General features: G+C 48.9%; 1 protein-coding gene across 1 annotated transcript; it reads right to left on the minus strand.

The window, feature by feature from the left end:
* Positions 1-577: 577 nt before the first annotated feature.
* On the minus strand, positions 578-27,332 carry LOC115568116 (semaphorin-4A-like). The gene is made up of 14 exons (XM_030395198.1): positions 27,180-27,332; positions 21,109-21,269; positions 20,914-20,976; positions 15,536-15,634; positions 15,004-15,094; positions 13,975-14,094; positions 11,166-11,293; positions 10,899-11,080; positions 9,168-9,306; positions 8,318-8,507; positions 8,103-8,218; positions 4,013-4,176; positions 3,386-3,456; positions 578-2,917 (listed from the first exon to the last, which is right to left on the minus strand). The coding sequence occupies exons 1-14, from the start codon at positions 27,265-27,267 to the stop codon at positions 2,109-2,111; spliced, it is 2,421 nt and encodes an 806-aa protein (XP_030251058.1). The 5' UTR covers positions 27,268-27,332; the 3' UTR covers positions 578-2,108.
* Positions 27,333-27,532: the final 200 nt, after the last annotated feature.

The raw sequence follows: 27,532 nt of genomic DNA on the forward strand, positions 1-27,532 counted from the left end.
TGTACCTGTAGACCTGAACCATGGACCTGAACCATGGACCTGTACCTGGGACCTGACACACCTTCTCCAACAGGAACCATATTTACAGTCTAAAGGAATATTCCTCCAGAGAATTCTTCTTCTTCTCTGGTTCTTCCTGTCTTGTGTTTTTTGACTGAATATTTGATCTCAGATGTTTTTATGTAATCGGAACATCTTTGCATCATTCTGCACGTTTCTTAGTTTAGTGAGTGTTTGTGTCAAACACAACAAATCAGAAGGTTCAAGAATAATAAAACCAACAATAATCATATAGTGATATACGTAATAACTTTATTATACCTATGAAAACAAATCCCCTGAAACTGGCCTCAGATTTCTATTAAAACTAGAAAAACAAAGTTGTTTTATTTTGTTAAAAATTAAATCTGTGTGTTCTGTGAGGAAGTTTTGTTGGATGTCTCTGTGTTTTCTGAAATGTTACATTTTGTTATGTTTTCTGAATTGTGTTTTGAAAATGTGTGTGTGTTGTTTTGTGAAATGTTGTAGTATTTTGACCCTCAGGGCCACCGTAGGAATCACCTGAGAGACACTCAGCGGGCGGTTATCTTTTTATTACACCCAGAACGATTGATCACATGTGATTCCTCGGCAGCGTCGTCTCACACATGAAGCACATTTGAGTCATCAGGAGCTCAGAAACTGAAACAGCTGTTTGAGGATTAAAGTAAATACAGATCAATACTCCATAAAGCAAAACAGAAGTCTGTTTGTCCCTGCAGTTATTACAATGAAACAATAAAGGAATGATCTGTACGCTGTCATACTGCCATCGGTCATCAGCTGACTCTGTACAAACACACAAACAAACACACAAACAAACACACAAACAAACAAACACACAAACAAACAAACACACAAACAAACAAACAAACTCAGGATCTTCATCAATAAAACAGATTTAAAACTATCTTCAGGACCGGGACAGGAACAAGTGATAATCAATATATAACAACAGCGTTACCAGAAATCTTGGTTCTAAGTAATAAAACAATAAATATTCAACATTTTCACATTTTGCAGTTTAAATTCAAGACAAACAGGAAAAAACTCTCCTGAATTATAAAATGACTGTAAAATAAAAACAACCTAAACTGTTTGTTTTCATCCACGTGTTACTGATAATCACAGATATATTGATCAGTACTGTCAGTCCCAGCCCTCTTTACATTCACAGCAGGTTTACATTCAGTCACTCAGAGTGATCAATAACTTTGTTCAAAACATAAATATATCAACAGAACACTCAACAAAAAATAATCCCTGATTTTAAAAAACACAGCTGAGTCATTCAGACGTCAACGTTACAAAACATAAAGTTAATATCTCGTCATCGTACACAAACAATCAATAAACTGATCACTGAAATCACTGTTCAATCATTTTACTCTCAGAAGAAACAACTTAATAAGATGTGAGAAATATAATCATCAGATTTGAATCAGATTTCTTTCAGCGAGCAAACACACGTAATTCTGTCATGATGCTCCAGTTTCCTCCAGACTGAAACATTCAATCATCTCGTTAAATATTGTTTCTACTCGTCTGAGAATAAAAAGGATCCAACACGTTTTAAACGAAGATGACACACAGAACTCCTTCAAAATAAGAGACATGATCAGAACTACATCAGCCTGTTGTCGACATCAGTGACTGAAGCTGAGACTCGTGTTGTGGCGGAGTCCGACTTCCTGTTCAGGAATCTGCTGCAGTGAAATCAAACATCACGTCACCGCCGAGTCTCCGGAGACAGACAATTCATCTCCACCAGATTACCTGGACAGCTTTAATTTGAAAGTGTTCAGGCTGATTTTGAGCAGGAGCCTTTCATCTTCATCAGTAATGATTATGTTTGCTGCAGATCTGCTTTTGTATCAAGCAGCTCAAAGTTGTAAGACGACGAGTTTGAGTTCATTTGTCTTCTCGACATCACTCGTCCTGCGACGGGACATTTTCTCATGACGACAAACAAATAAATGAGACACAGAAGCAGGAAGTGGAACGGCCGCAGAGAGAGAAGCGTGATGAGACGAGCTCCTGAGACTCAGCGTGACTTCAGATCCTCCTCGTCACTCCTCCACCTTCACCTCCACCTTCACCTCCACCTTCTCCTCCGCCTCCTCCGGCTCCTCCGGGCTGCTCAGAGAGGGAACGCTCTCCATGGACGGATCCGTTCTGCTGCTGACCTCTGGAATGACCAGAGGCTTCTGTTTGAGGCCGGCTCTCCTCTGGTTCCACGTGTGGAGTCCTGCGAGGATCATGACGCAGACGCAGGCCGCCAGCAGGAGAGCGACGACCACCAGCTCGCTGTAATAACTCTTCTGCTGCAACACCTGCTGGGCGTCGTCAGGCTGATCCGTCATGACCTGAGCGTTGTTCTCGGACATCAGGTCCAAGAACAAATCTTCTTCAAGGTTGTTTTTTGATCCAGAATTTTCTGTGTTGGACTCGGTCTCATCTTTCAGATTAGTTGTGAATTTGTCACCCACGTGGGGTCTCCTGTCGTCCTCTGGGTGTTCAGAAGTTGGAGTCGTAGAAGTCGCTGCTGTCTCAGTTGGAATGTCCTCGTAGGGTTCGTCCACGCCGCTCGGCGGAGGCTCGTTGTTGACCTTTGTGACGGGGCTCATGGAGCGCGGAGAAGCGGTCTGTTGGACGTTGTAGCTCATGACCACTTCCTTGTACCTGCCTTCCTCTGCCTCACAGCGGTAGCTCCCAAAGGTGTCGGCGGTGGCGATGAAGCTCAAAGTGCCGTCAGCTGACTGCATGAAGAGGTTCTTGGTCCGGGCGTTGAGTTGAGGCGAGGTCCAGGTCAGAGCGGCCAGGTTGGAAGGTTTCACACACCTGAGCGCCACAACTTCATTCAACTTAACTCCGACTTCTGTAGGAAGAACATTTGAGAATAAATACAAGTGAGAACTTGAGACAGGACGAGTCAAGAAAACAGCCTGACAGGGTCGGTTCACCTCCTCAGGTCCAAACTGAAATATCTCAACAGCCATTCCCCAGAGGATGAACCAGGAGGTGGATCACAGAGGATGAACCAGGAGGTGGATCACAGAGGATGAACCAGGAGGTGGATCACAGAGGATGAACCCTCTGTGATCCACCTCCAGCTCCACCAGGAGGTGGATCACATCACAGAGGATGAACCCTCTGTGATGTGATCCACCTCCCGGTGGAGCACATCACAGAGGATGAACCAGGAGGTGGATCACAGAGGATGAACCCTCTGTGATCCACCTCCTGCTCCACCGGGAGGTGAACATTAAACTTAGCATTGTTGTTTGAGAACGTTAGCTTGACATGTGTCAGTATGTCGACCGTCTTTCATCAGACAGGATGTTACCTGTGATCTTGCTGTTCCTGGGTTGTCCTGCACAAACATCCTCCACTCTGCTTCCCTCCAGGTCCTGAGTCCTGAGGAGGAAACCACAGCCTGTCAGTCGTCACTCAGGGCTGATGGTGCAAAGACTTTATTACAACACTCCATGTGGAGCTCAACCCTCTGTGCTGCGTCTCACATCACACACATCACACACATCACACACATCTCTGGATTCAAGTCGGACAACAGTTCATATTACATCACATATGAATTAGACAGACAGACTCACTGGGAGGTGAAGACAAAGAGGGAAAGATGCTACAAATGAAACGGGACAAAGTGATGATATGATATATGAAGTTAGAATAAGTCATAACGATGAGACTGTAAACACTCAGCTCTCTTCACCTCTCAGGACGGAGTCAGATATGATTGTATGATGACGGTCAACAGCAGAGCGTCTCAATCCAAAGAAAGTTAAGGATTTATTTCCATGTAAACTGAAAGTTAAACATGTTTCAGGCTGGATCCACCTGAAACACGTGACCGTTCTGAAGAGGTTCTGAAGAGGTTCTGAAGGGAACAAGAATTCCTTTCAGCGGCTGAATCTGCGGCTACAGAACCGACCAATAAATGTTTCACTCTTACATGTTGTCGTCACGCCCGTCCAGACGGGTGCAGGCGGTCCCGGTCCGGCTCCACCCACACAGAGGATCTCTGGCCAGAACACACTGACGGCAGGTTCTGTAGATGGAGCAGTCCGCCACAGGTACCGCGGTCACGCCCTCCGATGTCCCGATGTAAAGAACTCCCTACAGAACCAGAACCAGAACCCACTCTGACTGACACTGTCACACATGTTCATGTTCAGAGCAACCAGTGTGTGTGTGACTGTTCCTACAGTCGTCACTATGCAGACGACACCTCCCTGTATGCTCCTGCTCCCTGTGCGCTCCTGCTCGCTGTATGCTCCTGCTCCCTGTGCGCTCCTGCTCGCTGTATGCTCCTGCTCTCTGTACGCTCCTGCTCTCTGTGTGCTCCTGCTCTCTGTATGCTCCTGCTCCCTGTGCGCTCCTGCTCGCTGTATGCTCCTGCTCTCTGTACGCTCCTGCTCTCTGTGTGCTCCTGCTCTCTGTCTGCTCCTGCTCTCTGTCTGCTCCTGCTCTCTGTATGCTCCTGCTCTCTGTGTGCTCCTGCTCTCTGTGTGCTCCTGCTCTCTGTCTGCTCCTGCTCTCTGTGTGCTCCTGCTCTCTGTATGCTCCTGCTCTCTGTATGCTCCTGCTCTCTGTGTGCTCCTGCTCTCTGTGTGCTCCTGCTCTCTGTCTGCTCCTGCTCTCTGTCTGCTCCTGCTCTCTGTCTGCTCCTGCTCTCTGTGTGCTCCTGCTCTCTGTATGCTCCTGCTCTCTGTGTGCTCCTGCTCTCTGTGTGCTCCTGCTCTCTGTATGCTCCTGCTCTCTGTATGCTCCTGCTCTCTGTCTGCTCCTGCTCTCTGTGTGCTCCTGCTCTCTGTGTGCTCCTGCTCTCTGTATGCTCCTGCTCTCTGTGCGCTCCTGCTCTCTGTGCGCTCCTGCTCTCTGTCTGCTCCTGCTCTCTGTCTGCTCCTGCTCTCTGTGTGCTCCTGCTCTCTGTATGCTCCTGCTCTCTGTGCGCTCCTGCTCTCTGTATGCTCCTGCTCTCTGTCTGCTCCTGCTCTCTGTCTGCTCCTGCTCTCTGTGTGCTCCTGCTCTCTGTGTGCTCCTGCTCTCTGTCTGCTCCTGCTCTCTGTACGCTCCTGCTCTCTGTGTGCTCCTGCTCTCTGTGTGCTCCTGCTCTCTGTGTGCTCCTGCTCTCTGTGTGCTCCTGCTCTCTGTCTGCTCCTGCTCTCTGTCTGCTCCTGCTCTCTGTCTGCTCCTGCTCGCTGTGCGCTCCTGCTCTCTGTGCGCTCCTGCTCTCTGTGTGCTCCTGCTCTCTGTGTGCTCCTGCTCTCTGTGTGCTCCTGCTCTCTGTGCGCTCCTGCTCGCTGTATGCTCCTGCTCGCTGTATGCTCCTGCTCTCTGTATGCTCCTGCTCTCTGTGTGCTCCTGCTCGCTGTGTGCTCCTGCTCTCTGTGTGCTCCTGCTCTCTGTGTGCTCCTGCTCTCTGTACGCTCCTGCTCTCTGTCTGCTCCTGCTCTCTGTATGCTCCTGCTCTCTGTATGCTCCTGCTCTCTGTCTGCTCCTGCTCTCTGTCTGCTCCTGCTCTCTGTACGCTCCTGCTCTCTGTCTGCTCCTGCTCTCTGTATGCTCCTGCTCTCTGTATGCTCCTGCTCTCTGTATGCTCCTGCTCTCTGTGTGCTCCTGCTCTCTGTACGCTCCTGCTCTCTGTACGCTCCTGCTCTCTGTGTGCTCCTGCTCGCTGTATGCTCCTGCTCTCTGTGTGCTCCTGCTCTCTGTGTGCTCCTGCTCTCTGTGTGCTCCTGCTCTCTGTATGCTCCTGCTCTCTGTGTGCTCCTGCTCTCTGTATGCTCCTGCTCTCTGTGTGCTCCTGCTCTCTGTGTGCTCCTGCTCGCTGTATGCTCCTGCTCTCTGTGTGCTCCTGCTCTCTGTATGCTCCTGCTCTCTGTGTGCTCCTGCTCTCTGTACGCTCCTGCTCTCTGTATGCTCCTGCTCTCTGTATGCTCCTGCTCTCTGTGTGCTCCTGCTCTCTGTATGCTCCTGCTCTCTGTCTGCTCCTGCTCTCTGTCTGCTCCTGCTCTCTGTATGCTCCTGCTCTCTGTATGCTCCTGCTCTCTGTCTGCTCCTGCTCTCTGTCTGCTCCTGCTCTCTGTACGCTCCTGCTCTCTGTCTGCTCCTGCTCTCTGTATGCTCCTGCTCTCTGTATGCTCCTGCTCTCTGTATGCTCCTGCTCTCTGTGTGCTCCTGCTCTCTGTACGCTCCTGCTCTCTGTACGCTCCTGCTCTCTGTGTGCTCCTGCTCGCTGTATGCTCCTGCTCTCTGTGTGCTCCTGCTCTCTGTGTGCTCCTGCTCTCTGTGTGCTCCTGCTCTCTGTATGCTCCTGCTCTCTGTGTGCTCCTGCTCTCTGTGTGCTCCTGCTCGCTGTATGCTCCTGCTCTCTGTGTGCTCCTGCTCTCTGTATGCTCCTGCTCTCTGTGTGCTCCTGCTCTCTGTACGCTCCTGCTCTCTGTATGCTCCTGCTCTCTGTATGCTCCTGCTCTCTGTGTGCTCCTGCTCTCTGTGCGCTCCTGCTCTCTGTATGCTCCTGCTCTCTGTCTGCTCCTGCTCTCTGTACGCTCCTGCTCTCTGTCTGCTCCTGCTCTCTGTCTGCTCCTGCTCTCTGTATGCTCCTGCTCTCTGTCTGCTCCTGCTCTCTGTGCGCTCCTGCTCTCTGTGTGCTCCTGCTCTCTGTGCGCTCCTGCTCTCTGTCTGCTCCTGCTCTCTGTATGCTCCTGCTCTCTGTGTGCTCCTGCTCTCTGTACGCTCCTGCTGTATGCTCCTGCTCTCTGTATGCTCCTGCTCTCTGTCTGCTCCTGCTCTCTGTGTCCTCCTGCTCTCTGTATGCTCCTGCTCTCTGTGTGCTCCTGCTCTCTGTATGCTCCTGCTCTCTGTACGCTCCTGCTGTATGCTCCTGCTCTCTGTATGCTCCTGCTCTCTGTGTGCTCCTGCTCTCTGTATGCTCCTGCTCTCTGTGTGCTCCTGCTCTCTGTACGCTCCTGCTCTCTGTATGCTCCTGCTCTCTGTATGCTCCTGCTCTCTGTGTGCTCCTGCTCTCTGTATGCTCCTGCTCTCTGTGTGCTCCTGCTCTCTGTGTGCTCCTGCTCTCTGTATGCTCCTGCTCTCTGTCTGCTCCTGCTCTCTGTGCGCTCCTGCTGTATGCTCCTGCTCTCTGTATGCTCCTGCTCTCTGTGTGCTCCTGCTCTCTGTGTGCTCCTGCTCTCTGTGTGCTCCTGCTCTCTGTGTGCTCCTGCTCTCTGTCTGCTCCTGCTCTCTGTCTGCTCCTGCTCTCTGTGCGCTCCTGCTGTATGCTCCTGCTCTCTGTATGCTCCTGCTCTCTGTGTGCTCCTGCTCTCTGTATGCTCCTGCTCTCTGTCTGCTCCTGCTCTCTGTGCGCTCCTGCTCTCTGTATGCTCCTGCTCTCTGTGTGCTCCTGCTCTCTGTATGCTCCTGCTCTCTGTCTGCTCCTGCTCTCTGTCTGCTCCTGCTCTCTGTATGCTCCTGCTCTCTGTATGCTCCTGCTCTCTGTGTGCTCCTGCTCTCTGTATGCTCCTGCTCTCTGTATGCTCCTGCTCTCTGTATGCTCCTGCTCTCTGTATGCTCCTGCTCTCTGTATGCTCCTGCTCGCTGTATGCTCCTGCTCTCTGTGTGCTCCTGCTCTCTGTGTGCTCCTGCTCTCTGTATGCTCCTGCTCTCTGTCTGCTCCTGCTCTCTGTGCGCTCCTGCTCTCTGTATGCTCCTGCTCTCTGTGTGCTCCTGCTCTCTGTACGCTCCTGCTGTATGCTCCTGCTCTCTGTATGCTCCTGCTCTCTGTCTGCTCCTGCTCTCTGTCTGCTCCTGCTCTCTGTGTGCTCCTGCTCTCTGTATGCTCCTGCTCTCTGTATGCTCCTGCTCTCTGTGTGCTCCTGCTCTCTGTATGCTCCTGCTCTCTGTATGCTCCTGCTCTCTGTATGCTCCTGCTCTCTGTATGCTCCTGCTCTCTGTATGCTCCTGCTCTCTGTATGCTCCTGCTCTCTGGTGTTGAACTCTTTCAGACTGTGTGAATGACGTCATGCAGGTGTGAGCTTTACCTTGGTGGAGGACAGCAGCATGCTTTTGATTGGCTGAGCTTGAGTGAAGACCTGAATCTCCTCAATGACCTGCGCACCCCGAGCAAACAAAACCACTTTGTGCAGGAGTCCAGACTCTGCAGGTCGGACAGAGACATGATCAACAACTTTCATACAGATTTCCAGGTGACATTTCTCGGGTCTATCTCAGGTGTGAGCTCTTGTTGATGTCTCACCTGTGAGAAGGAAGAGGACGGTGTACTGTGTGCCGTTGGCGGCCTCGGTCACCATCGCAGCCACGCGACTGTACCGCTCCCCTGAGGAAACCATGATCGGACCACCGCCGTCTGGTTTGACACTGTCGCTGGTCAGGAAGCTCCTCTTCACCTCCGCCAGCACAGAATCTGAAGCGTTCCCGAGTCCACACTGAGGAAACAGAGAGTCTCACAACACCTGACAGCATGACATCACCTGTGTGTGTGTGTGTGTGTGTGTGTGTGTGACATAATGTGCTTCAGTAATATTTGTATAGGTTTACTGTGACTGCCTGGTGCTGGAGGAAGGCTTCATGTTGGACAGAACCGAGCCACGGCGCTGCTGAACAGCTCTGTTACACAGTTCTGTCTCGTTTCTCTTAAAGACACTTCAACACTTTCTGGATTGATGTTACATTCTATTATTTTATATTTTCATGCTCAATAACTTGTTTTCTTTTCTCATCTGGTACTAAAACAGGTTTTTACTTCTCCCGCCTGTTGGAATCAGGAAACGACGGTCTGAAAGATGGAGTCTGTTAAACCTCCATCTGCTTATTTAAAGACCGTCAGCTTCATGTTTCCAGACGCAGATCTTCTGTTCCCAGTGTAGGATTCTGACCTGTCTGCTGCATGTTCGTCCTCACAGTCTGAGCGCTGGTTTGTGTTTGTTGGTTTCTTGTGTGTCTGATTGGATGTCTTTGTGTTCAGCTGTCTGCTGCTCGTGTTATTCTACTGACTCGGCTTCATTAGAATTGAAAACATGGATTTCTGGCTAACATAGAACCTGGACACAGGACGAGGCTGGATATCGTCTGTCCTCCACACTCACCTTCCCCAGGTACGAGTGTTTTCCCACCAGAGGACTCCACTGGTGTGTCTGCATGTCAAAGGTTCTGTAGCTCTGCGTGAACACGGCCCGCACATCCTGCAGTTTGAAGACGCACACGGCAGATTCTGGACCCGAAGACCTGAAGAGGATCGCAGATAAAGCTCAGGTCACCTCGTCTGTCTCACACAGAGGAAGTTATTCAAAGACCAGGGAGACTGCAGGGACTCTGGTCTGACTCTGGTCTGATCCTGGTCTGATCCTGGTCTGACTCTGGTCTGACTCTGGTCTGACTCTGGTCTGATTCTGGTCTGACTCTGGTCTGATTCTGGTCTGATTCTGGTCTGACTCTGGTCTGATTCTGGTCTGATTCTGGTCTGATTCTGGTCTGATTCTGGTCTGATTCTGGTCTTGTCTCAGTCTTGGTCATGCTGTTAAAACACCTGATTAGGGCTGTTTTTGACTAAGGATTTTCATAGTCGCCGTCATGCCAGACAAAAAGTGTCGATCCCCGAGTGCGACCTGACAGGCAGGAGAGTAATGGTGAACCGCTCCTCAAGCGTGCCTGTCAGGTCGCACTCAGGGATCGACACTTTTTGTCTGGCATGACGGCGACGCGCAGCAGCTAACGTGAGTAGTCCTGCCCCATGCACTCCCGTTCAAAATTAACGTGCCCAAAACCAAAACTACGGTAAATCTTAAAAGTGCGTCTTTCGTCATAATTATGCTTTTACACGAAGGTTTGACTCATATTCAATCCCAAATAAAGCCTCGGTTGCTTTTTGGCGAGAGTTTCACTTTAACAAGCCTTACCCGTTTCAAATGATACAACATGTTGGTTGTCGTCGTGCGATATGAAAGAAGCTGCTGACACAACTTGAACTTAACTTTCTTCGGGTCATCTTGAACCTTTTCAGAATACTCCCACACTTTGGATAATTTTTTTAGTAGCCATTGTGAGCCAATAAATCCATAAATGCTAACGGTCCTGTAGTGTGCTGCTCACCGCCGCTCATTTGGATTGTGCAACTGCAGTGGGTGATTTATTAAAGGGATATTCCGGTGTAAATTTAATCCATGGTCTAACACACCGTGAAACTGTGTTAGACTCCCTCTCAAGAGATAAAGTTAGCAGACTGCTAGCTAACGTAGTTTTAGCATCCTCAGAAACGACCGCATGACAACAATACACTGCAGTAAATGGATCCAAATATAAACCGCCATCAAAAAGCCACAAATAATGCTCAGAACAGCACCAAACTTCAGCAACAGTAGAAACAGGGTCCCAGCACGTATTTCGAGGCATCAAACATTTGATATCATTGCCGGATTTGTTGGAATACATAAACAAAACTCACCTCTCCAGCTGCAGGCTCGTTGTGGGGAAGCCCTGCGAGTCGATTACCGAGTGCAGTAGAGTGATGATCATTACTGCGGGACTCTACTGCACTCGGTAATCGACTCACAGGGCTTCCCCACAACAAGGAAGGCTTCTCTGGTGGTGAGATTCGTTTATATTTTCCGACAAATACAGCAACTATATCAAATGTTTGATGCCTTGAAATATGTGCTGGGACCTTATTTCCTCGACTACGAGGTTCATAGTGGAATCAGACCTCTCCGAATCGAATCGTCGAGTAGTCGACTATTGGAGGTCCGCCCTACACCTGATGATTTCTTTTTTTAACGTGATAATCGGACCTCCATGTGGAGGTGTTGGTTCTGTCTTCCTACCACTGGGAGGTGAAGACGCCGTAGAACAGCGTGTCGGCGGCGCCGCTGCCCTCTGCTGGCTGCAGGGTGAACACGTCCTCCAGAACGTTGAAGGGAAGCTGTTTGGGCGACTGACAGATCAGAGGAGCTTTGGCGAAGGACGTCCACTTCTTCTGCAGAGTTCTCTGTCCACCAACGTCGTCCTGAAACATCAGCAGAGAGAACAAACTTCAGTGTTTCTACCTCAGAGATCCATCTTTAGTTCTGCAGGCTGGGTTCTACTGTCACCTTGCACACTTGGGCCACCCGAGCGATTTGCAGGTCGTCTATGAAGCTGAACTCTTTCCCAACTTCACTGAAGAAGAAGTAGAGCTTCCTGTCTGCCGGGTCCAGTGATGAGCTGACAAACGTTGGCTCTGAAATACAGGAAGTGAAGACAGAGGAGGAAGCTGAGGGCGCTGTGCCATGTGAACCACGAGAAAAGAGATCTGAGAGCAGAACAAGTTTCCAGCTGAGAAATGAAGAGAAACGATCAAGCTATTCAAAGATAATAATGTGTTTCACCTCTCTCCTTCTGAACGATCAGTACCGGTTCAGTAAATGAGGTCGTGTTCAGATTTAATATGAGTGTCAAAGCAGGAACGTAAACGATGTTGACCGGCAGTAAACTGGTCGGTACCGGCTGTCACTAGATCAACTTTACATCTTTTGCATCGTTCATTTTCTTCAGGATCAATTCAAGTTTTATCTTATCGTCTATTAAAACATCAAAGTGCTCAGAAGTCTTGTTTTGGCCTTTTCGAGACATTTAGAGGGATTTTTTCAAGCAAAGAGGAAGTGAATCACTAGAGCAGAGATCAGGAAGTCCAGTCCAGTGGTTCACACTTCACTGCTGCACACTGAAAGTATGTCAGCTTCACAAATGTGTGTCAGTGCTAACAGCAGCAGTTTGTCAGACTGACAGTCGTCAGCAGAGTCTGCTACAGAACCTCTCTGACCCGTGGTGAACCGCTGGGGTCTCTACAGGAGGATATAAAAACATTTTCATCTGGAAGAAGTTTGTGATTAATCAGAAACGTTCCTGAACAAGTTCCCTCGTTACACAGACGACCCGGGTCATCTGGGTCTGTATGTATACAGACCCAGATGACCCGGGTCATCTGGGTCTGTATGTATACAGATGTCATTTAAATCAGAGGTGCAGGTTCACGCTCCCGTCTCTGAGGTCCAGTCTCCAGGATATTCTGTTGGCATGTTCTGTAACCACGGATACGTCCGAGGTTGACATTTGTACCGTACGTGTCAAATCCCGTTCATATCGTGAGTGTGGGCGGAGTTATTTCCGCCAACAAGGCGCCAAACGGACGATCGCAGCTCGAGTCACCTGCTGGACACCTGGAGATATTTACACGTTTTTGTGGCGACCAAAACCGACTGTTTTTCACAGGAAGTCGGACCAGATCAGGTGTTTTAATCCCAACCATGATGTTTGCTGATTCTGACCCGGTTGTTTCTGTGCCTGAACCAAACCACAGAATACACAGAGCTGAGAGGAGCGAGAAACAGAACATACAACCCAGACAAACAAAGTCTCATCAAAGAGAAACATTCAGCTGGAGGTTGGGTCTGGTTGGTTCTGGTTGGTTCTGGTTGGATGCGGTTGGTTGTGGTTGGATGTGGTTGGTTCTAATTGATTCTAGTTAGATGAGGTTGGGTCTGGTTGGTTCTGGTTGGATGTGGTTGGATGTGGTTGGTTCTGGTTGGTTCTAGTTAGATGAGGTTGGGTCTGGTTGGTTCTGGTTGGATGGGTTGGATGTGGTTTGTTCTGGTTGGTTCTGGTTGGATGGGGTTGGGTCTGGTTGGTTCTGGTTGGATGGGGTTGGATGTGGTTGGTTCTAATTGGTTCTAGTTGGATGGGGTTGGATGTGGTTGGTTCTAATTGGTTCTGGTTGGATGGGGTTGGGTCTGGTTGGTTGTGGTTGGATGTGGTTGGTTCTAATTGGTTCTAGTTGGATGGGGTTGGGTCTGGTTGGTTGTGGTTGGATGTGGTTGGTTCTAATTGGTTCTAGTTGGATGGGGTTGGATGTGGTTGGTTCTAATTGGTTGTGGTTGGATGGGGTTGGGTCTGGTTGGTTGTGGTTGGATGTGGTTGGTTCTAATTGGTTCTAGTTGGATGGGGTTGGATGTGGTTGGTTGTGGTTGGATGTGGTTGGTTCTAATTGGTTCTAGTTGGATGGGGTTGGGTCTGGTTGGTTGTGTATTTTGTGGTTGGTTCTGGTTGGTTGTGGTTCTGCAGAATGGTACTGAGCTCACATTTATTCTGGAGCCCGGCTCGATCAAAGTCTCTCAGCTTCATAAATGTTTTGCACATTTATATTTTGTAAAGTAAGTTGTTTTTTTCAAGATTTAAGATGGATTATCTGAACGAGCAGAATCTGCGACTCAGACAAAGTAACTTTGACTCAAATCAAACACGTCATCGATCTTCATCCAATCAGAGATCGAGAAATTCAAAACCAAGAATGAACAGATAACAATCTTCTCAGTGATGTAACTCTGTAGTCGGGTCCGTTTGGACGGATTCTGACTCCTCTTCCTGTAGTACTGGACTCATATTCTGTGTGTTGAACACATCGAGCATCAAAAGCTCAGCAGAAGCTTTCTGCAGCGACTGACAGCGATCAGGACACTCATGATGACATCTCCTTCAGAACCAACACCAGCTCTGCGTCCTCTCCTGGCTCCAGTTGGACCCAGTTTGGATCATGACCGTTTCTAATTTGTTAACTGGGGCTCAAACTAATCTCCAGACTTTCTTCCGGACGTCTCTTTGCTCTTCACGTCTCACACTTTTATCTTTTCTTCCTCTTTTTCTCACCGCAGCAGTTTGTTCTCGTTCTGCATCAACACTTTAATATTCAGAGTGAACAGCAAGATGCAGATCAGAACAGCAGCAGGTCGTTCAGTCCTCTGTGACACTGACGAGACTGTGTCTGTCCGCTGGGACTGATCTCAGTATTGATCTCAGTATTGACCTCAGTATTGATCTCAGTATTGATCTCAGTATTGATCTCAGTATTGACCTCGTGTCACTCACCCTTCAAGGCGACGGATGAATCCTGGCTGACGTCGGGGCGGCCATGTTTGCTGAAGTGCCGAGAAATCTGTGGTTGGACTCCTTTGAAGTCGGTGGTTGTGGCAGTGAACAGCTCGCCGTCTGCACGGAACAAACACACGTGTGAAGCTGAACACGTGACAGTTTAACGATCCACAGACTGATCGTCTCCTTTGTTTCAAACACTTTGATCTAGTTACATATTTAATGATCTACTTTGGATAAAAGGTATTTTAAAAGCATTTTATTTGCATTTATAAAAGTTTGAACACAGTTTTACGTGTGTATTATTCATACATTTATAATTGCATCACAGTATAATTAAGGTGATCAACTGTTCGTCTCTTAAAGGGATATTCTGGTGTAAATTTAATCCGTGACAGTCGATTACCGAGTGCAGTAGAGTTCTGCAGCTCAAGGATGAAAATGTATGATTATGACTCCATGGAAAAGCAATCAAAGTTCATATGTGTCTTACCTGCCAGTTTATAACAGTTATTATCGAGAGCGGACAGGGAAAAGAACGTTGAGCATTTCTAACTGTACTTGTTAATCGACTCGTCAGGGCTTCCCCACAAGAGGAAGCTGCTGCAGCAGAGGGGTGAGCTGTGTGAAATCCAGCTAAGCTAGCAGATGTTTGATGCCTGGAACGATGTGCTGGACCCTGTTTGTACTGTTGCTAAGTTTGATGCTGTTCTGAGCATTATTTGTGGCTTTTTGATGGCGGTTTCTTGTTGAAGGCATAGACTGCAGTGTATTGTTATCGTGCGGTCTTTTCTGAGTGGTTGGAAAACATGATCTCTCGAGGGGGGTCTCACTCAGTGTCATGGTGTGTTAGAACGTGGATTAAACTTAGACCGGAATATCCCTTTAAGCACAGTGAGGTCTGCAGTGTCTGCAGGACGTGTGTGTGAACAGCTTCATCTGTGTTCCTGCAGTGGTTTTGTCATGATTAAACTTGAACTCTTTAAGTCACACAGCGGTGGTTTGGTCACCACGCAGCAGACTGACCCACGGTGATGGCGCTGCTCCTCTGGAACGGGCTGAATGGACAGCGACCTTTAGCGTTGCCATATTGGACGATGGAGAAACTCTCAGCATCCTGAAGGAGGCAAGAAAAACCCAAACTGTAAAATCATCAAAATCATGAGAGATGAGTCAGGACTGCAGATATGTTGAAACTTTCTGTCTCTCTGTGTTCATCGTCCTGTTGTGACACTGTGTTCATGATGGTTAGCTTCAGAAAACATCAGGTTTTCACCTAAAACACCACAAAGACGTTAAAAGATCCAATCAGAGCTTCAGCAGCCTCCTCTGACAGGACAGTCAGCTCACATATGTGATGTGAACATGATAGGAAACAAACATTTAACGTCCAGTGACAGCGTTTCATTCCTGCGGCTGATCACATAAAATCTAACTTGTTTCTTTTAACTCAGTTCTCATTTTAATCAGTTTGTCCACCATTGACAAGACATGACGGACATCAGATATGAGACCCAGATGGTCATCAGTGTTCACTTCACTTCCTGTGTTGACTCACGATAAAGACGTCATGAGGGCTGAAGGCAAAGCTGCCACAGGCGTACAGATGGGTCGAGTTCAGAGAGCGCAGCACGTGCACCAAGTTCGGACATTCGACCTGCAGACAGACAGACAGACAGACAGACAGACAGGTATTATTCACATCTTCATCGTTATCAATCAATCAATAATTCAGAACTGCTTTCACTATGAGAACTTAACTTACCATAGAAAATAAACACAACATTATCAGAAGGTATTAAATATAAAGGAAATAAAGATGAATGTCATCATATTCACTATAAACCTGATATTAAAAACTGAAATGCTGATATTGAGTTCATAAAGCTCAGGTGTTACAACGACCGTCTCCACACTAGTCTTCAGGTGAAACACAGGTTTCATTACCAGCTTCTTTTATTTTTATAGATATGGTGATAATATGGTTGTCAGTTTCTTTGGCCACAATAATCGTGTAGTTTATCACTAGCATCATCACAAGTTTAGATGTAAAAGTGGTGATAAACATATTTGACTTCAGGCGATCAAACGCTCTTATTTTAGTCTTCACACTTTATCTGTCACGTTTCTTGTGTTGACTGTGAAGTCAGTCTGAAAACGTGCTCAGTTATCAGCAGAACGACTGCTTTTAACTTTAACTGTCGAAGTTTCACCACAAATACAACAACACTGTTTCAGTTACTGAGGTCAGACACAGCAGACACACAGCAAACGCACTGCAGACGCACTGCAGACACACAGCAGACGCACAGCAGACGCACAGCAGACGCACAGCAGACACACTGCAGACACTGCAGACGCACAACAGACGCAGAGCAGACGCACAACAGACGCACTGCAGACACACAGCAGACGCACTGCAGACACTGCAGACGCACAACAGACGCACAGCAGACGCACAACAGACGCACAGCAGACGCACAACAGACGCACAGCAGACGCACTGCAGACACTGCAGACGCACAACAGACGCACAGCAGACGCACAGCAGACACACACTGCAGACACACACTGCAGACAAACAGCAGACGCACTGCAGACGCACAGCAGACGCACTACAGACACTGCAGACACACACTGCAGACACTCCAGTCGCACGGCAGACGCACTGCAGACACTACAGACACACACTGCAGACACTGCAGACACACAGCAGACGCACTGCAGACACTACAGACACACTGCAGACACACAGCAGACGCACTGCCAGACGCAACTGCAGACCGCACAGCAGACACACTGCAGACGCACAGGCAGACGCACTGCAGACGCACTGCAGACGCACAGCAGACACACTGCAGACGCACAGCAGACGCACTGCAGACGCACAGCAGACGCACTACAGACACTGCAGACACACACTGCAGACACTGCAGACACACAGCAGACGCACTGCAGACACTGCAGACACTGCAGACGCACAGCAGACGCACTGCAGACACTGCAGACGCACAACAGACGCACAGCAGACGCACAACAGACGCACAGCAGACCCACTGCAGACACTGCAGACGCACAACAGACGCACAGTAGACGCACAGCAGACACACACTGCAGACACACACCTGCAAGACAAACAGCAGACGCACTGCAGACGCACAGCAGACGCACTACAGACACACTGCAGACACTACAGACACACTGCAGACGCACTGCAGACACTGCAGACACACACTGCAGACACTGCAGACGCACAGCAGACGCACTGCAGACACTACAGACACACTGCAGACGCACAGCAGACGCACTGCAGACACTGCAGACACACACTGCAGACACTGCAGACGCACAGCAGACGCACTGCAGACACTACAGACACACTGCAGACGCACAGCAGACGCACTGCAGACACTGCAGACGCACAACAGACGCACAGCAGACGCACAGCAGACACACACTGCAGACACACACAGCAGACACACACTGCAGACACACACTGCAGACACACACTGCAGACAAACAGCAGACGCACTGCAGACGCACAGCAGACGCACTACAGACACTGCAGACACACACTGCAGACACTCCAGTCGCACGGCAGACGCACTGCAGACACTACAGACACACACTGCAGACACTGCAGACACACAGCAGACGCACTGCAGACACTACAGACACACTGCAGACACACAGCAGACGCACTGCAGACGCACTGCAGACGCACAGCAGACACACTGCAGACGCACAGCAGACGCACTGCAGACGCACTGCAGACGCACAGCAGACACACTGCAGACGCACAGCAGACGCACTGCAGACATACAGCAGACGCACTACAGACACTGCAGACACACACTGCAGACACTGCAGACACACAGCAGACGCACTGCAGACACTGCAGACACTGCAGACGCACAGCAGACGCACTGCAGACACTGCAGACGCACAACAGACGCACAGCAGACGCACAACAGACGCACAGCAGACGCACTGCAGACACTGCAGACGCACAACAGACGCACAGTAGACGCACAGCAGACACACACTGCAGACACACACTGCAGACAAACAGCAGACGCACTGCAGACGCACAGCAGACGCACTACAGACAAAACACTGCAGACACTAACTACAACTGCAGACGCACTGCAGACACTGCAGACACACACTGCAGACACTGCAGACGCACAGCAGACGCACTGCAGACACTACAGACACACTGCAGACGCACAGCAGACGCACTGCAGACACTGCAGACACACACTGCAGACACTGCAGACGCACAGCAGACGCACTGCAGACACTGCAGACGCACAACAGACGCACAGCAGACGCACAACAGACGCACAGCAGACGCACTGCAGACACTGCAGACGCACAACAGACGCACAGCAGACGCACAGCAGACACACACTGCAGACACACACTGCAGATAAACAGCAGACGCACTGCAGACGCACAGCAGACGCACTACAGACACACTGCAGACACTACAGACACACTGCAGACGCACTGCAGACACTGCAGACACACACTGCAGACACTGCAGACGCACAGCAGACGCACTGCAGACACTACAGACACACTGCAGACGCACTGCAGACACTACAGACACACTGCAGAACGCACAGCAGACGCACTGCAGACGCACAGCAGACGCACTGCAGACACACAGCAGACGCACTGCAGACACTACAGACACACTGCAGACGCACTGCAGACACTACAGACACACTGCAGACACACTGCAGACGCACTGCAGACACTACAGACACACTGCAGACACACAGCAGACGCACTGCAGACACTACAGACACACTACAGACACACTGCAGACGCACAGCAGACGCACTGCAGACACTGCAGACACTGCAGACGCACAGCAGACGCACTGCAGACACTGCAGACGCACAACAGACGCACAGCAGACGCACAACAGACGCACAGCAGACGCACTGCAGACACTGCAGACGCACAACAGACGCACAGTAGACGCACAGCAGACACACACTGCAGACACACACTGCAGACAAACAGCAGACGCACTGCAGACGCACAGCAGACGCACTACAGACACACTGCAGACACTACAGACACACTGCAGACGCACTGCAGACACTGCAGACACACACTGCAGACACTGCAGACGCACAGCAGACGCACTGCAGACACTACAGACACACTGCAGACGCACAGCAGACGCACTGCAGACACTGCAGACACACACTGCAGACACTGCAGACGCACAGCAGACGCACTGCAGACACTACAGACACACTGCAGACGCACAGCAGACGCACTGCAGACACTGCAGACGCACAACAGACGCACAGCAGACGCACAACAGACGCACAGCAGACGCACTGCAGACACTGCAGACGCACAACAGACGCACAGCAGACGCACAGCAGACACACACTGCAGACACACACTGCAGACAAACAGCAGACGCACTGCAGACGCACAGCAGACGCACTACAGACACACTGCAGACACTACAGACACACTGCAGACGCACTGCAGACACTGCAGACACACACTGCAGACACTGCAGACGCACAGCAGACGCACTGCAGACACTACAGACACACTGCAGACGCACTGCAGACACTACAGACACACTGCAGACGCACAGCAGACGCACTGCAGACGCACAGCAGACGCACTGCAGACACACAGCAGACGCACTGCAGACACTACAGACACACTGCAGACGCACTGCAGACACTACAGACACACTGCAGACACACTGCAGACGCACTGCAGACACTACAGACACACTGCAGACACACAGCAGACGCACTGCAGACACTACAGACACACTGCAGACACACTGCAGATGCACTGCAGACACTACAGACACACTGCAGACACACTGCAGATGCACTGCAGACACTACAGACACACTGCAGACACACTGCAGATGCACTGCAGACACTACAGACACACTGCAGACGCACTGCAGACACTACAGACACACTGCAGACACACTGCAGATGCACTGCAGACACTACAGACACACTGCAGACACACTGCAGATGCACTGCAGACACTGCAGACACACTGCAGACACACTGCAGATGCACTGCAGACACTACAGACACACTGCAGACACACTGCAGATGCACTGCAGACACTACAGACACACTGCAGACACACTGCAGATGCACTGCAGACACTACAGACACACTGCAGACGCACAGCAGACACACTGCAGACACTACAGACACACTGCAGACACACTGCAGATGCACTGCAGACACTACAGACACACTGCAGACACACTGCAGACACACTGCAGATGCACTGCAGACACTACAGACACACTGCAGACGCACTGCAGACACTACAGACACACTGCAGACACACTGCAGATGCACTGCAGACACTACAGACACACTGCAGACACACTGCAGACACTACAGACACACTGCAGACACACTGCAGATGCACTGCAGACGCTACAGACACACTGCAGACGCACTGCAGACACTACAGACACACTGCAGATGCACTGCAGACACTACAGACACACTGCAGACACACTGCAGATGCACTGCAGACACACTGCAGACGCACAGCAGACGCACTGCAGACACTACAGACACACTGCAGACGCACTGCAGACACTACAGACACACTGCAGACACTACAGACACACTGCAGACACTACAGACACACTGCAGACACACTGCAGACACTGCAGATGCACTGCAGACACACAGCAGACACACTGCAGATGCACTGCAGACACTACAGACACTACAGACACACAGCAGACACACTACAGACACACAGCAGACGCACTGCAGATGCACTGCAGACACTACAGACACACAGCAGACACACAGCAGACGCACTGCAGACACTACAGACACACAACCACTGAGCTGAACATCGTTTAATAAATCAACGAGGGCGGAGTCATGTGATTACCGTCGGGTTCTTCCCTTTACTTGCACATTCTGTGATTTCTCTCTCAGACGGACTCCACTCCACCTGGACAGAAGACAGAGAGAGAGAGAGAGGGGGAGGATGGAGACAACACAGTGATTAATAAAATGGAGTGAACAAATGAACAGTATCTATAAATCAAATAATCCTGGAGTGAATAAACCGTCTCTCACTCACCTTCTTCTTCAGGCTGATGACATCACTCTGACTGACGTCCAATGAGAGGAGGGCGTCCTGTGCTCCTACGTACAGGGTGGATCCATCGTCGCTCAGCAGCAGCGTGGTGGTGTTGTGGACGTCGGGAAGGCTGAAGAGGACCAGAGGCCGGTCTGTAGAGTCTGGACCCAAACACAACAGAGAGGTAGATAAAGAGTTTAACATAGACCCAGACCTGCTGGAGGAATAAACACCTGGAGTCTCATCGGGTTCTGGTTCTGATCCAGAGCCGTTCAATGACTCAGAGCTCAGAGATGACTTTGATACTTGTGGGGTTAAAAAGGTGATTTCTCTTCACTCCTGTTGATCAGCCTGACTGCAGCAGTGATCCAGAGCGGACCTCCAGGTTCTGTTCTGCTGACTGCTGCCTGGAGCTGGAGGGGAACTGGACTTTACTTCATGAACATAATGTTACAGAGAGGAGACAGAGAACCAGAACCAGAACCAGAGTCTCTGCTGAGTGCTGACTTCACTCAGAGCTTCACATCAACTCTCTAATGTTCTAAAGTGTCTTCTGGTTCTGTTGGGTTCTCAGACTTCTTTCCTCTCTGACTCTGCTGAAGTTACAGACAGACGACAGATGAAACTCAGCGTCTCCTCGAGGACTCTGGAGGATTTCTCTGCTGGAACTTTGTTGGAAACATTTATGATGATGTGAGAACAGAACTGAACTTCACAGAGATCTTTGATCAAATCAATTTTATTTGTACAGCCCAAAATCTAGGATTGTGTTTATTATTGTTTATTTGATGCAGTTACAGAGATAATGAGTGAGACTGTGATCTCTTGGTGGTAAATCTGAGTATCATCTGCATATCTGATGATATTGTTGTATACAGTGAGGCCTGATAGAAGAAGTCCAGTCCAGTCCAGTCTAGTCCAGTCCAGTCCAGTCCAGTCCCGCCCCCAGGGGCTCGGGGAACTCCTGCCTGGAAGGTTTGACTCAGAGCACTTTAACAGTCAGTCAGGAGTTCTGGCTCCCAGCTGAATCAAAGGATTTAATAAAACAAATCAGTGTCTAAATAAACATCATTCAGTCGTGAACGATAACAGACTGAGTGTCAGTTAGTCAGAGGCCTCAGCCTTCCCATCATGCACCTGTTCTCAGCATGTGTGGGAATAGCTCGCTGTTAATGTCTTGTGGGTTTCACACTCTGACCGGCTCATCACCAAACAAAGACCTCACTATAATTAAACAGCGAGGTGTAAACCAGATTGAGACACAGAGGTGAGAGCTCGGAGCGATAAATAACAGCAACAGAACATCTTCTGTCTCAGCAGTCAGCTGACCGGCTCGGAGTCAGCACCACTTCCTGTTTCTGAGGCCATGTGGGTTCAGGTTTGGAGAGGATGTGGTCGAGCTACAGAGAAACTCGTTCTGTATCAGCGAGTCTGAACCACACGAGCTGAACAACAGTGTCACGAAGAAGAGTTTAAAATAAGAACATTTCGTGTGAAGGGCTGAAGACTCGCTCGCGTCTTTGTTCCATAATGATCATCGACTTGCTTTGTCTGAAGTGACAAATCAGGTCAAATCCATCCACAATAGATCAACATACTGAAGGAGGTGTTTTATACTGAAAGGAGGTCAGGAAACACTTCCTGTGGGACCATCAGAGACAGAAACATGTTCAGATATAATATAATGTTGTTTATTCTCTTGGAGTTCATTTCATCTCTTTCTTTTTAATGTTTTGGTATCAAATAAACAAAATGGTGAGTTTGTGATTATTTGGCCAAAGACGACATCATGCTCATAACTGTATTTTGAGTTATTAAGTGAACGTGTTTACATCCTCTAACGCTCCTGTCTTTATGAAGCCCCGCCTCCTGAACACCCAGCCTGCTCTGATTGGTCCGCTCACACATGCCTGAGCCGGCACCGCTAACAGCTACAGAGCAGCTGTGCTAAATTCATTCTGACGTGCCGGACTCACCACTGGGCATAAATCACTGCAAGTGTGTGACATGGTGACATAGTGTGATGTCATAAGGTTGCAGAATTAAAGGCGGGACTACTGACGAGGCGTTCAGGGGCGGTGGACTGAACGCTGTGGTAGAGAGGAGCTTCTGTTGGACCTTTTACATTTCAAGCTCTTACAACAAGAACAGTCCCTCAGTGTGTCTGACCCGACCCGAAGCTTCATGAAAATCAACCTGCAACGACGTCACCGATATGCAAATGAGTGATGACATCACAGGGGGAATTTGTTGTGGACTCTCTGCACCGCTGTGATCTAACAGCGAACAGAGACCAGAAACATTTAGCCTCGGACGACAGTGTAATGAGTATCAGTCATAACACAACTACCAGAACCAGAGTGAGTTTGTGTGGTTAACGCTGAGGAAGAGTCACTTCTCGTTACCAGCCCGAGCCATGACTGGTCGTCTGTTACCATGGTGACGCTGACTGTCCCTGAGTGGCACACAGGACAACACTTCACACAGTACTGAGCTCCAGAACCAGCCTGAGACAGACGGGTCGGGACAGAATTCAATCATTTTCAGACTAAAGAGCTTGTCTTGAACGTCCACCTGACGTCACGTCTCTGCTGCTCACAGTTTACCTGCCAAGTCTCCACGATAACATGTCGGCAGTCTGCACAAGCACCAATACCTTCAATTAATCATAATATTATGTTCAGATTACATGTTGATGGGTCGACTGTCAGCTGTGCAGCCACTGAGCACTGTTCAAGACTGTCTCACATCTGCAGAGTGAAACTTCTGGACAACAAAACACACACGGAGCGATGATGAAGCTCGTCTGATGTAACGTTACTGATTCTAACTTCAAGTGTTAATTATGTTCATATTTAGAGTGTTTGTGTCACAGCAACATTCAGACGTGTAAAGATCACACACACACACATACACACGCACACACACACACACACACACACACACACACACACACACACACACACACCCTCTCTGCACAGACAGGAAGTGAGTGGCATCAGTAAACAGCGTCTGACGGTAAACGCTGGGCGTGTCAGAGGAGACGTCTGATCTGAGCTTTAACTGATCTGATATTTATCTGATCAGTTAGTTTTCATCAGGGTGCAGAACCATCATGGAGTACGCACTCAGTTCTGGTCCTGAGGTGCAGAGAACACCTGGTCCATGATGTGAACCAGAACCAGAACATGTGAGAGACTTCCAGTGAAGTGTGACAGAATCAGTCTGTTCAATCGCAGTTACATCACTTCCTGTTTCTGTCACAAACTGTCTCGCAACACGACTCACAAACTCAACACAGAGAGAGAACAGTCACCCACCATCTGCTAAATATCATCAAATATAAAAATGTACAAGGATATATAATGTGTAATATATATATATATATATATATATATATACACATGAGGAAAACACATGTACAAGACATATACACAGTGTATATATATATATATATATATATATATATATATATATATATACACATGAGGAAAACACATGTACAAGACATATACACAGTGTATATATATATATATATATATATATATATATATATATATATATATATACTGTGTTATGTAGATGTGTTTTCCTCGGTGTGTCTGCTCATTCTCTGCCACACATGTGGCATCATGTGTTTTATGTTTATATGAGTTTATTGTATTTCTTACCTTTTTAGTTGTGTTGTTTATTTTTTACTTGTGTTACTGTTTTTGTAATATTCTGTCCTTTGGCTGCTGTGGCACAATATATTTCCCTGTTTATGATTCTGATTGTGATCACAGTGAAGTGACATCGTGTTCTGCTTCTTCTGATCACACTGACTCATTACATCCACGTCACTGACCATTACATATCAGAAATGATGTTGGGTTCCTGTTTTATGGAAGTACCAATCACCAGTCATCCATCAGTAACGCTGCCAGAGTAGATGCACTCAGAGTGCTTTACAGTCTCATCAGCAGCAGTGTGGCGTTCAGTATCTCGCTCAGAGACACTTCAGCGTGCAGCCGACGGCCTGAACAGCGACCGCTGTTCTGCTGACGACACCAACTGTTCCTCTCTTTCCCCTCGTCCTCCTCCAACAGCCACGTTGTGACGCTCATCTCTGAATGTCTGCATCATGTCTGAATGTCTGCATCATCTCTGAATGTCTGCATCATCTCTGAATGTCTGCATCATGTCTGAATGTCTGCATCATGTCTGAATGTCTGCATCATCTCTGAATGTCTGCATCATGTCTGAATGTCTGCATCATGTCTGAATGTCTGCATCATCTCTGAATGTCTGCATCATGTCTGAATGTCTGCATCATCTCTGAATGTCTGCATCGTCTCTGAATGTCTGCATCGTCTCTGAATGTCTGCATCATCTCTGAATGTCTGCATCATCTCTGAATGTCTGCATCATGTCTGAATGTCTGCATCATGTCTGAATGTCTGCATCATCTCTGAATGTCTGCATCATGTCTGAATGTCTGCATCATGTCTGAATGTCTGCATCATGTCTGAATGTCTGCATCATGTCTGAATGTCTGCATCATCTCTGAATGTCTGCATCATCTCTGAATGTCTGCATCATCTCTGAATGTCTGCATCATCTCTGAATGTCTGCATCATCTCTGAATGTCTGCATCATCTCAGCTTGGACAGCTGCTCATCACCTCAAACTCAACCTGAGTAAACCTGAACTCCTCTTCATCCCGGGACAGACTGCCCTCACATGGACCTGTCAGTCACTGTCCAGGACGTCACGGTATCACCTTCATCAGCGGGGAGGAACCTGGGCGTAATCCTCGATGATGGACTGTCCTGCCCCCCCAACATCACTGCTGTGGTCCGATCCTGCAGATTTACCCTCTACAACATCTGCAGGATCCAGACTTTCCTCAAAGGACACAACAGAACTCCTGGTCCAACCTCTGGTCCTCTCCCTCCTGGACTACAGTAACTCCCTCTTGTCTGGACTCTCAGCCTCTGAGACCACTGCAGTGTATCCAGAACGCTGCAGCGCCTCGTTTACAATCTACCCAAACTCTCCCATGTGACCCGCCTCCTCCGTCACCTCCACTGACTTCCTGTTACGACCCACATCTGATTCCAGACGATGGTTCTGGTCTTCAAGACTGTCAACAGAACTGCACCGTCTACCTCCAAACCCTGTTCAGCCCACACGGCCCAGAGAGAACACTGCACTGTTCTACATCAGCGGGCCGGCTGGTACCGCCATCACTGAGAGCAAACAAAGCTGCTCAGAGAAGTCGAGACTCTTCTGTGTTCTGGAGCCTCAGTGGAGGAACGAAGTCCTGACCAACATCAGGACAGCAGAGTCTCTCTCTGTCTGCAGCAGGAGACTCCAGACTCTCTGTTCAGACTCCACCTCCACCACAGAGCACCACTCCCCCCAACAAAAGAAAGAAATTAAAGTATCCACTTGTACGTTCGTATCGTTGCACTTCTATCACAGCATTTACAGACTTAAAGTGTCTTTGATAAATAGCAGTCGACATCCTCAGAGAACACATCACAACCTGATCTCAGAGCAGATTTACACCTTCATCAACATGAAGTCTTCACTGAGCTCGACCACATGTTGACTCTCAGCCACGTGGAGGGAGGAGAGGATCTGATGAGCTGTGACGACTTTGTTCAAACTGTTCTGTTTGTTATTTACAGAGAACAGAATCAGAATGTCTCTGAGCAGCTGCAGACGCTGAGACGAGGGAACGCTCTGACTCTGAGTCAAGTTTCCTTTCTCAGCTCGTTTCTGTCACAACAATCTCACATTGATCTGAACGTTATCAAAGATCTTCACATCATCTGACTGAATGTTCACTGAACAACTTTGGATTTCTACCATCACACTGACATTTTATTGAAACAACGATGATCAATAATCAAATCATCAGTTTCAGCCTCCCAAAAATATAAAAATGTAAAAAGTTTAATTCAACCTGATGAATGACACGATGAACAAGGTAAGATAATAACTGAACAGTTCATCAAAGCACAGATCAGTAAATCAATATGACCATTGATTAATAATCAATCAGAAACGTTTAGTGAACTCACTGAGGAGGAAGGAGGTCCGTGGAGGAGGCAGCGAGCCGGCGGAGCTCCGCAGGCCGAGGAGGAGGACGAGGAGGACGGACGGAGACATGATGGAGGATGAAGACTGAGATGTGTTTCCTCCGACTGTCAGCGCTGAAAGAATGTGAAGAAACACTGAGGACGAAGATTAACCGCTTCCTCTTTACTGGTCTGAGGTCAGCGGGGAGGGGAGGGGAGGGGGAGGAGGAGGAAGAGGAGGAGGGGCAGGAGGGCTGAAAGCATCTCTGAACATCATCGTCACTGCCGATCAGCCAGTCGTCACCCAGAGACATGAGGCCTGCAGGAAGTCGTTGGAGGAGACGAGTTTTAAAGTT

Source organism: Sparus aurata, chromosome 17 (genome assembly GCF_900880675.1).
Source record: "Sparus aurata chromosome 17, fSpaAur1.1, whole genome shotgun sequence".
Taxonomy (NCBI): Eukaryota; Metazoa; Chordata; class Actinopteri; order Spariformes; family Sparidae; genus Sparus; species Sparus aurata.